The 11,620-nt window shown below is 43.5% G+C and overlaps 1 protein-coding gene across 1 annotated transcript in view; it reads left to right on the forward strand.

The window, feature by feature from the left end:
• The window catches only part of hmcn1 (hemicentin 1), a 757,099-nt gene that overhangs the window by 442,164 nt on the left and 303,315 nt on the right, over window positions 1-11,620 (forward strand). The window contains exons 40-41 of the mRNA XM_085982583.1: window positions 2,538-2,661; window positions 9,744-9,919. Of these exons, the coding sequence (XP_085838709.1) occupies window positions 2,538-2,661; window positions 9,744-9,919 (300 nt within the window). The remainder of the gene's footprint in view (window positions 1-2,537; window positions 2,662-9,743; window positions 9,920-11,620) is intronic.

The following is an 11,620-nucleotide window of genomic DNA, read 5'->3' on the forward strand; positions in this document are numbered from 1 at the left end:
TTCAGGAGATGGTTCAGTGATAGTGGATTGGCGGTTAGGATCAGATCAGCCATGATCTTATTGAATGGCAGAGCAGGCTCGAGGGGCCAATTGGCCTACTCCTGCTCCTATTTCTTATGTTCTTATGTACTAGGACCCTAATTTGCATAGTTAAGCAACCTCTCGCCTGATTCAGGTGGGCAAGCTGCTTGCCAATTTACAGGCACCCCTGCTATTGGCATCAAACAGGCCTTGGGTATCAATGGACTGGTCGAGGTGCGCCCATGATTTTAAATTACTGGCTGCCCATTTTACCTCATAACTGCCCATTTAACTGCCAAATGGTGGCTGACAGTTAAAAACCACCCCCACTGTGTAGGTTCACAGATGACAAAAAGCCACTTGGAAATGTTACTGGAGGGCGACTGGCACCTGTGGACTGTTCTCCAGTATTACTGAACATAGCCAGGACACCAAGGGAAAAAATGGTGAAATAAAAAACAAAGTCATAATGACAGTGTCTTAAATGCAGTATTGGTGGATAATAGCACTAAACTAAAATAAATTTCAATGTTAAACAGAATATTGACGTGAATGTGTAATTTATGATCTCTCAGCTGTAGGTGACAGTATGACTTGTAACCTTAAAACATGAAAATGAAATAATCAGGTTTTTGGTTTACTAATAGTTTACCCTCTTGGCTTCCTGCCGTCTCTACTGACAGGCTGACTGTGGCCTCTCCCTCACCAGCAGGTGACCCTCTTGGCTTATTGTGGTCCTTTTTTCAGATGGCTGACTGATCGGCTGCTCTTCTGGCCTTTTATGGCCCCTGAATGGTAGGCTGACAATGCATACTCCACTCCACAAACATAATTGGCTATGTTCACTGGCAGGAGGCAGACTGTCTACCCTTTTGGTCTGTTGGGGTTCATGGCTGGCAGTCCTGACACATTGCTAGCGAGCTGGCTATGGTCTATGGCTGGCAGTCCTGACACATTGCTAGTGAGCTGGCTATGGTCCATGGCTGGCAGTCCTGACACATTGCTAGTGAGATGGCTATGGTTTATGGCTGGCAGTCCTGACACATTGCTAGTGAGCTGGCTATGGTCCATGGCTGGCAGTCCTGACAGATTGCTAGTGAGATGGCTATGGTCTATGGCTGGCAGTCCTGACACATTGCTAGTGAGCTGGCTATGGTCTATGGCTGGCAGTCCTGACATATTGCTAGTGAGCTGGCTATGGTCTATGGCTGGCAGTCCTGACACATTGCTCGCGAGCTGGCTATGGTCTATGGCTGGCAGTCCTGACATGTTGCTAGCGAGCTGGCTATGGTCCATGGCTGGCAGTCCTGACACATTGCTAGTGAGATGGCTATGGCCTATGGCTGGCAGTACTGACAGATTGCTAGCGAGCTGGCTATGGTCTATGGCTGGCAGTCCTGACACATTCCTTGCGAGCTGGCTATGGTCTATGGCTGGCAGTCCTGACATATTGCTAGTGAGATGGCTGTGGTCCATGGCTGACAGTCCTGACATATTGCTAGTGAGATGGCTGTGGTCCATGGCTGGCAGTCCTGACACATTGCTAGCGAGATGGCTATAGTCTATGGCTGGCAGTCCTGACACATTGCTAGCGCGCTGGCTATGGTCCATGGCTGGCAGTCCTGACATGTTGCTAGCGAGCTGGCTATGGTCTATGGCTGGCAGTCCTGACATATTGCTAGCGAGCTGGCTATGGTCTATGGCTGGCAGTCCTGACTGATTGCTAGTGAGATGGCTATGGCCCATGGCTGAGGAGATGCCTATGTAATGTTATTTTTTCCTAATAGCTTTTGTTTCACTTAAAGGGGAAGTGCATTCTTCTGAACTGTCAGGTAATTGTAAATCTTGTGGATACTTTCGATGTACTTAATGACAGTTTTCTCAATCACCTGTGTTTCCTGCTTTAGAACTGCTGACCATGGGCAGACTGGAGCCATTATTTTGTACAGAACTCCTCCTAATGTGACACCGTGCAGTTCTGCTCCTGTGATGTCAATAAACGGGGATGGGAGATTCAAAATTGCAGGGAAACAACGGCCGCCCCCTGCTCCCACCCTCCCACCCTCGGTTCAGTGAGCTGCCCGCTAGCACTTATTGAGTGCTGGACAGCTCACGGAATGTATTCCAATGAGGCCTGAAGCTGAAATGGTTTGTGCCTTCCACTAAATCCATTAGGTGAGTGCCATGGACACATCACTACTTGGCAACCGGTTTGGTCGAAAGTTCAAAATCGCCCCAAAGAAGTCTTAACAACAGCCTACTGTTCCTACTCATGATGTCATTCAGTAGAACTGTATGATGTGAAGCCAGATATCCTGCACAAAATGTTTGCCTGTATATCCTTTAGTTTTAACACATAGAAACAAGGAGCAACTTAAAGATACCAGTGAGTTTATATTTAGCATTATGTGACAATTATGTACAAAGTCTTTCCCTTTTAACTTTATATTTGCTTGTGAATTGAATCCTCTCATGATGCACGTACTATAATGTGCTGTGGATATCCTTCCTTGCAGGTTCTGTCCGGGGGTCGAGTGCTTGCTTTCACCAGCACTCAGATCAGTGACACTGGCAAATACACATGTGTAGCAGTGAATGCTGCAGGAGAACAGCAAAGGGACATTGACCTCAGAGTTTATGGTAACATTATTACAAACCTTACACAATCCTTTTTGTATGCATTCCCTGTTTCAAGCATAGCCATTCATCAGAATGTAACTAAATCTTCATTAACACCTCAAAGATGACCAGTCTGACAAATTGGAAGTATAATACATCTGTTCTTTTTATAAAAATAAGGCAAAACTTTTATTTGAAAATATTATATTTTACTATGTTGTTAACAGTCAAATGGTTATACAGGTAGACTATCCTTTATCCGAAAACCTCGGGACCAGCTGTGTTTCGGTTTTCGGAAAATTTCGGATTTCAGAAGGTATTTTATAAGACTGGGAAATTTGTTGGGGGTGGGGGTCGGGGGTGGGGGTCAGGGGTGGGGGTCGGCGGGGGTCGGGGTTGTGCGCACGACTTACGCTGAACGAAACCTTTCGGTTTTCAGAGGATTTTGGTTTTCGGAAGTGCGGATAAAGGATACACTATCCCTTATCCAAAAGGGTGGGGGGTCGGCGGGGGTCGGGGTCGTGCGCACGACTTACGTTGAACGAAAAAACCTTCGGTTTTTAGAGAGCTTCGGTTTTCGGAAGTTCGGATAAAGGGTAGTCTACCTGTAATAGCATTGACAGAATCTTGTACAGATGAAATGGCCTTCAAGAAAATGGCATCAAACTTGTGCAGTAGAATATCTTACTCAATTATGTCCAATTCTGCACAAAGAGGACACAAGTTGTGCAAAGTTTGTTTCTGTGTGGCAACATGCTATAATGTTCTCTTATAAAAATGTAAACGATTATTATGATAGCTTCCTTTGCTTCCTCTGATACAGTCCCATGCGAGTCGACTGTCTATGGAAGGGGTGTTGTCCATTAGGTTTAGTGTCTATTGAAAGGTATATTGTCTGATGTAAAAAGACTACCGAGCACTTGGTTTGAGTATAAAACAAGGCTTTAATCAACTGTTTCAAAACCATGAGATTTCTAGTTACAATCACTAGTTCCTGGTTACAGAAACATCCTGAGCAAGCTGGGCCCACGCCCGAGTATTTATACTCCTTGGACAGCGCCACCAGCTAGCCGCCCAGTGTTACTTCATGAGTTATGATAAGATTCATGACATTGTCCAATAGGTATGGGGGAAAAATTTGGTTGGTTAACGCCTCCTGTTAGCACCTCCGGGGGGCTTAGGAACTTAGCGCCCGACCGCGGCGATTTTAGCGGCACTTGCGAAATTAACCAGTCATTTTGTAACGGCGCTAAACACTACTGCCATGATCTCCTGCACCCGCAGATCGTGACGTCAGTCAAGCGTGCAATGCCCCGGTAGCGCCCCAGAACGGATATTGAGTCACGCCCCCTGCCTTAGTGCCTGCCACTAGGAACGACAGGTAGAGGGGAACGTTTTTAAGTCGGGAAGGGGCTGGGGGAGCACTATGTAAAGGCGGGCGCTTCCTGCTTTTTGTTGTCGGCAAAATTTTTGGTTTTAACGCTGTCCTAAGGAGTTTTGGCCCTCAGCACCACTTTTGAGGTTCCTAAGCGCCGAGCTCTTTCCCTGGGCCTATCCATTTGTGCTTCCAACACAATTGCTTTTGAGGTCTCTCCAAGCCGAGATTCAAGGCTGCAATGAGCAGGGTGTGGCTGGCCAGCAAGATGCCCCTCCCCTTTAAAAACTGGACGGTGCCAGTGTGTCTGGCTTTCATGGTAATTGGCATCGCCTGAGCTCGGTAGCATTTTGAGGTAGCGTCTCGTTCCCTGATGTTTGCACCTTAAGAGAGGTGTGTAGCGCTTGAATTAGTGCTTAAATCACTTCCAGGGGCGATAGAGGCGAATTTTGCAGTCAGAGGCAATAATTAATGCCGGGTGCTAAACTTTGCGCCCGGCCGATATTACCGCCCCAAAATGGGCGATACCGAATTTTTCCCCCATAGTGTCTGTACATCTCATTTCAATATAGTAATGGGGGGTATGTCTATCTCATTCTGGCTGTTGAGGGAAACATTTTTATTCACATTCCACAACTTTTTAGGCTTCAGTTTAAGGAGATCTGAATGTACTGAGGAAAAGCTATTGCCATATTCCAAGTACTCACCCCAATCCATCACCCAGTTTACACTACAGCTGCAAATTCACATCTGTTTGCACTAAAACATTTTGTGCAAAGAGTGCAGAGATATGGCTTTTGACCATATTGGGGATGATAAACACTTCTACTCCTGGATACTGAATTGGGAGTTTATTGTGCATTGGCCTGTTGTAAATGTCATGGGGAAATTGGACTTCAGTAGCAAACAAGAAGCAAAACACCTGTTGAATTGGTAACTTAACACCTCAATCTACATACACTGAATCAAAGTGGGTGTAAATACAAAGTGAGCAGGCATATTCATTTGAGATCTTCCTGATCTAAGTTGAATAGGGCTGGAGTGTGAACAAGGTTTATGTCAGCTGTTCCCAGCATGAGCCAGCACTGCACAGAACATGTTTGAATCTGCTCCAGATTCCACTGGAAGCAATGGGAGGTAAAGTCTTATAAACCGAGAATATGTTTCAGACAGCCTTTTATAAAAAAACAGTTTCATACTGTATTTAAAAGAACAGAAAGTACATAACATACATTTTTTTTCATACATTAGCCTTATGCAAAGCTTCAAATTAACCCAAATAGTGCCATATTACAACAATCTACTCGTACTCCACAAACTTCTAACACTGGAAATGGCACAGTAGAACTGATAGGGTGGTTTAGAGCACTTCACCTGAATAAACAGACAGTCCAGCATTGGGAAAGCTGATATCTGAGCTATAGTACATAAGTGTGGAAGAGTTAAAGCTGACCAGTTTGCCAATCTAATGAACTACAGAGTGGTAGGATGCAGATTCATACCTACGTGAATTGTTGACCTCAGCTGATTAAAACCAGTTCATACTACAAGAGAGTCGAATCTGAGAAGTCACAGTTAATGACTAAATCGGAAAAGGATGGAATTGAAGATGCATGGTCCCCTGTTGCTCCCGAGTTATCAGATTGAGGCATATAAATCATCCATCTTGTATATTATGGTTGCGCTCTGATATGTGCGATCCACTGGTAAAATTACCCCTCGTATGTTAATTAAACAACTAAAATAACAAATGTAAATTTTCATTTGAAATGGGAACTAAACTGATTCATTAATAACAGACTAGTTCATTGTAAAATGTTTTTTCCACCACATAGTTCACTCTGTTCTCAATCACAGTATAATTTCCATGAACTATAAAAAGAAAACTATGAAGATGAAGTCATTGCATTTGTTTTAATCATTTTATAGTACAGCACATGTTTTGTGAAAAGTATTTCACAGCTTCCACCCACACTTGTGGCTTAGGTGTAAAGTTTGGGTGATTTTTTTTCCTCTATCCTTGACTATTCCAACGCACTCCTGGCTGGCCTCCCATGTTCTACCCTACGTAAACTTGAGGTCATCCAAAACTTGGCTGCCTGTGTCCTAACTCGCACCAAGTCCCTTTCGCCCATCATGCCTGTGCTCGCTGACCTACATTGGCTCCCGGTTAAGCAACGCCTCGATTTCAAAATTCTCATCCTTGTTTTCAAATCCCTCCATGGCCTTGCCCCTCCCTATCTCTGTAATCTCCTACAGCCCCACAACCCCCCGAGATATCTGCGCTCCTCTAATTCTGCCCGATTGAGCATCCCTGATTATAATCGCTCAACCATTGGTGGCCGTGCCTTCTGTTGCCGAGGCCCTAAGCTCTGGAATTCCCTGCCTAAACCTCTCCACCTCTCTACCACTCTTTTCTCCTTTAAGACACTCCTTAAAACCTATCTCTTTGACCAAACTTTTGGCCATCTGCCCTAATTACTCCTTATGTGGCACGGTGCCAAATTTTTTGTCTTATAATACTCCTGTGAAGCGCCTTGGGACATTTTACTATGTTAAAGGTGCTATATAAATACAAGTTGTTGTTGTTATTCTGATCCAGCATTTCTGGACCTCAAAGAGTTAAGATGCTCAGGATTACTAATGCATCACAGACTAATGGGGGTTTGATATTGTAATTATGTTAGTTTTTGGAAAAAAAAGACAATTGTGTTATTCTTCCAATAGTTTAGCACAGTTGTAGTTTAAAAGTCTGGCAAACACATTCAGTGAAACTAGATATTGCTTGTACTATTCTTATGAATAATATTTATAAAAGCATGTGCCAACTCAGTATTGATTCATGTGGCCATATACCTTGCCAGCTGTTAGAACTCCAAGCCAATAGCTGTCTTTTCTGCTAACAAATCCAGGATGCTACAATCTCTTGAGCCTTCTGATGCTTTGTTATATTCCACTTTGGTTACTGGCAGTATACGAAGAAGCATAAATTTACTTTAGGAAATATTTTCTTACCAAAAACTGGAACACTTTTTGCAGGTTTATTTGCAGTCCTGTTGCATGTTTTACTTGAATCCATTTATTGCAGGCTTTGAGAACGTTGCTGAACTTCACTACAAAATGATAAATATTCTCTTTAATAAATATTTAATGGACATAAATATTGTTGCCTACTGACATATTAAGTTGTAGCAATTGACAAATTAAGCTAGTATTACAGTGGCTGAGCTTTTGAGATTGTGAGATAAAGCCACTGGATTGGCCTTCACTGAAATCCACTTTCCTTTGTTGAGTTGGTTTGGTCCATCTTTAGCCAAGTCATTAGATGGTGAAACATGCAGCAGTGAAAGGCTCTGTTTCAAGGGAGAAGGAAATACTAACATTGGTAGATTCTACTCAATTGGTACTTCCAGCTGGCTAAGCACAGACCAACACTGACGCCAGTTGTGGAGTAATCTGCAGCCCAACCATTGATGATTCACATCAAAAAAATGAAAATGTAGGAGAAAAAAATTAGGGCCCAGAAATTCAGGTCGGGGGCTTCCCGCGGGTGAAAGCCCCCGACCTGCACTTACCATGCACGCAGGCCGTTGTGCTGTGGGCCCCCGTGTAATTGTGATCCTGGGCCTCCTCCAACTGCCGGCGTGCAGTGCTTGCGTATCCCAGGGGCGCAGTTAGTTCGATGCGTCCCCGGGATCATGTGGGCCATGGAGAGCCAGTCAAAGCAGGGAATGCTTCATTCATAAGTTTGACAGGAAGGGCTGTCAAACTTATAAATACTATAAGCCCCAAAACATCACTAAATCTTCAAATAAATTTTTTAAAAACATAACATTTTTAAAATAAACTATAAATTACATGAAATAACTATTTTAAACAATAATTTAAATTTTTGGAAAAATAATTTTATTTTCAAACGGGGCTAAAAATAAACTTACCTTTCTTTAAAGTATTTAAAAATAATAAACCTGTGGAAAAAAAGTTTTAATTTTAATTAATTCACCACTTACCTTGTAAAAAGCAGGCCTTGCAACTGCTTTTTAAATGTCTAACTTCTGGAGACTTACCCTCCCGGGAAAACCTGCAAAAAAAACCTAAGTTCGATGCGCACGCGCTGCCTCTCCTGCGCACGCGTTCGACCTCTGAACCCCTTCTTTCAGGGGAACGGAAGTGCCGGTTTCCCGCGCATGCGTAGTGCATACAGGAAACCGGCACTCCCATTGGGCTTTCGGGTGAGTACCCCGTGCGTACTCACCCGTGGAGACCCGAATTTCTGGGCCTAGGAAAAATAGGAATACAAAAAATTTGTTAGTAATGTAGTCCAAACTTACTGATTAAGGTTTTGAAGTTTAACAAGGCTATATTGTGAAAGAGAGAGTGAAACATACAGAAAAGTAGCAATGAGTAGATTGAGTGAGTCTTCAATATGGATCTGGACAACAAGATAGATGGGTTGAATCGCCTTGTCTCATGTCTGTTCTCAACAACAGCCCCTTTAACGTAGTAAAATATCCCAAGGCACTTCGCAGGAGTGTTATCAGACAACATTTGACACCAAGCCACATAAGGAGATATTAGGTCAGATGACTGTTGGTGTTGTTGTTGCAACCTACAGCTCAATAGCAAGCAAAATCACCTGAGCCTCAACCGGTAAATAATCATTTCTTTAAATACAGTCTACCCCATATAATTTGATGTCATTTTTTTGTGTTTTTATCCACTGATTCAAATTAAAAGAAAGATATATAGCGCCTTTCACGACCACTGGATGTCTCAAAGCGCTTTACAGCCAATGAAGTACTTTTTGAAGTGGAGTCGCTGTTGTAATGTGGGAAACTAAATAACTTTAAATTAAAAGGAGTAGATTGTATCAGTTTTTCCTAATTTTAGAATTTGGGTTCAGATTTTCCTATTCAAATCCACCTCTCCATGTTTTGAGTAGCGAAAAGCATACAACTTCAATGTTTCACTTTTGTGTCAATGAAGCAAATCATGCAGTAATGTTTATGCTTCTTGCCAGATCTGTAACCGTGCTGGCTTCCTCCAAGTCTGCTATTAATGTTCAGTTACCCTAAAACTGACTTTATGTAATTTTTTTCTATTCTATTCTTTTGGTTGTGTTTTATCCTTCAAAATGGTGCATCTCTAGACACTTTCATTCCAATGAAAGAGAGGAGGAACAGGCCCTAAACTTTTCTGAAAGCTCTGCTGATCAATGATTTTCCATGTTTGGCTAATAGAAAGTAGACAGGCTGCTGGATCAAATAGCATCTGTCACTTTTTCCTCTTCCCACCCCACAACCTAACCAAGTGAGATGTTTAAAACTAGAAGCCAATCCAAGCACATTTCATTACCGGGCTAGAATTTCTGCCCATTGACTATGAATGTGCAGTCAACCTCTATTATAATAAAGTTTCACACTTCGCAGTGTACTGCCTCAGTGAACGAAGAACAATTCGTACTCGTGTCCTACATGCAAGCATACAACACACTGATTACTTTAAATGTGCTATTCAGGCCTCTATACAGAAATGCACCATCAGCATACAATAAATTGAAATGTGAGTTGGATTCTTGACCTGAATTTGGTGCCTTTTACTTTGTTTTTTTGAGTACAAAATAAATGTGTTGCTCTTTATTCCTGTAGATCAATGCTGCAAATTAATATCTGGAGCATATAGCAAGAGTATAAATGCAACCCAGAGAATAACATAGATTTTTTTGCAGTTCCACCAAATATCATGGGAGAAGAACAAAATGTCTCAGTCACCATCAACCAAGCTGTTGTGCTGAAGTGTCAAAGTAATGCAATCCCTCCTCCAACTCTCAGCTGGCTGAAAGATGGAAAACCTCTGCTCAAGAAGCCGGGGCTTACTGTTTCTGATGATGGAAGTACTCTAAAGGTAAGTCACAGCAGTGTCGGCCACCTGCAGAGATCCTTTCTGCATCTGTTGTTTTTCTTTTATTTGTGTGCTCTTGCAATAGGTGTTTGATGAACAGCCTTGCATTGATTATAGAATCCTAAATAAGTCACAATACCAATGAAAAAGATTCTTCTTATAAAGTTGTTATTTTACATTGACAGTCCCACTATTCTCTTGCTCTGGCACCTGCCCTCACTAGTTCGACAGCAACTAAGGTCAGAGATGCCCTGTTTCCCTCACTGCGACGTTATCAGCTCACACTCTCAGCAACTTGAAACTGTAGGGGGATGGGGCTCTGCTCTGCCCAATTGCAGGGGTCTTTAGTGCCTGTTGATGTATTGGGCCTCGGTCTCCTTTATACCCTTGCAGCTTATGTTAGCCTGCAGGTCGGGTGTCACTAAACACCCTCTAAGGAGATAGAGAACAGCAGCTTATAGAGGACTAAAATACGGTGGTGACCCGCACAATTTATACCTAATCTGTGGGGTACTCCTGAGCCCAAGTGCTCCTGGAGTCCTCTCCCTTTTCCCTAGTCTGCTGTTCCCTTGTTTGGCGGGTTCGAAGCGCCCTAATGCCCCTATCTGGTTCTAACTCCAGAATTTGGGTGGAGAACGATGCACTTTAAATAGACACTCGGAGACAAGTAGTCCTTGGAAAAAGAACAGGTGACAACCAATTTTATTTGCCAAGGTAAGTTCTACCACAAACGTAATAAACACACACACACATTTATAACTATAAATAAAATATGAGAGAGAACGGACACAATGAGAATGTTTACACAGTTTTATCTTTACCAAGTCCAATCCCACCAACCCACTTTCCTACCTAAACTAGACTGACAGTTGCAGGCCCTTGGATTATACTCACAGCCTCCTCCCTTGACAGATGGAATTTTGAGTGCGGTTGTTGGGTTGTTGTTGTTGCTGTCGTCATCGGAATTCGACCTATGCCTCGGGGTTCGCCATACCCCGAACCTCGGAGAGGACCTTGCTGCGTCTGGTCGGGTTTTCTCGAAGTTTGGTTTTGTTGATTGCGCTTTCGGTCGGTTGTCATTGGTTGGTTTGTGCTTGATGGAAAAGGTTCCCGAAATGACTGGAGTGAATGCCGTCTTCCACAGCCACTTCGGTTGTTGGTGTCTTCTTGTCGAGGTCCCCGGAACGGGAGTCGGTGTATGGTACGGCTTCTTGCAGCGATGTTGCGCCGTCTGGTAGCGGAGTAAACCTTCAGTATACCGATTGAGCCTGGGGCCTGATGGTGGATCTTCTCCTCAGTGCGGTTGGAGTTCTTTAGATGTTAGTTCGCCCCAGCTCGTCCCTCCCGGGCTCGTCTTTTCCCTCAGCGTCTTAACTCACTCTCCTGTTCATTCTTCTGGTAATAGTTCTCTCTCAGCGTTGGTCCTCCTTGTGTTCCATATTTATACAGGTAGGTGTGAGGACAGGGGTATTGTTTTGAGTGCACATCGGCTCCTCCAAGTCTGCTGCCCCATTGTGTCAGTCCTGGGACTTGATTAGTTTGGGCCACCTCTTAACTGTAGTGATCCCAAGACTATTGTCCCTAGTCCGAGTTGATTAAGGTGATAATGGCTTGTATTCATAGCCCGATTCGGGGTGAGTCACATATTCAAACCCGGACCGGGTGGTCCCCATTGGCCGGGGGTTTCCTCGCTTCAGGTCTGAC

The sequence above is a fragment of the Somniosus microcephalus genome, chromosome 3 (assembly GCF_052327205.1).
Source record: "Somniosus microcephalus isolate GS21.2 chromosome 3, FLI_Smic_1.0, whole genome shotgun sequence".
NCBI lineage: Eukaryota > Metazoa > Chordata > Chondrichthyes > Squaliformes > Somniosidae > Somniosus > Somniosus microcephalus.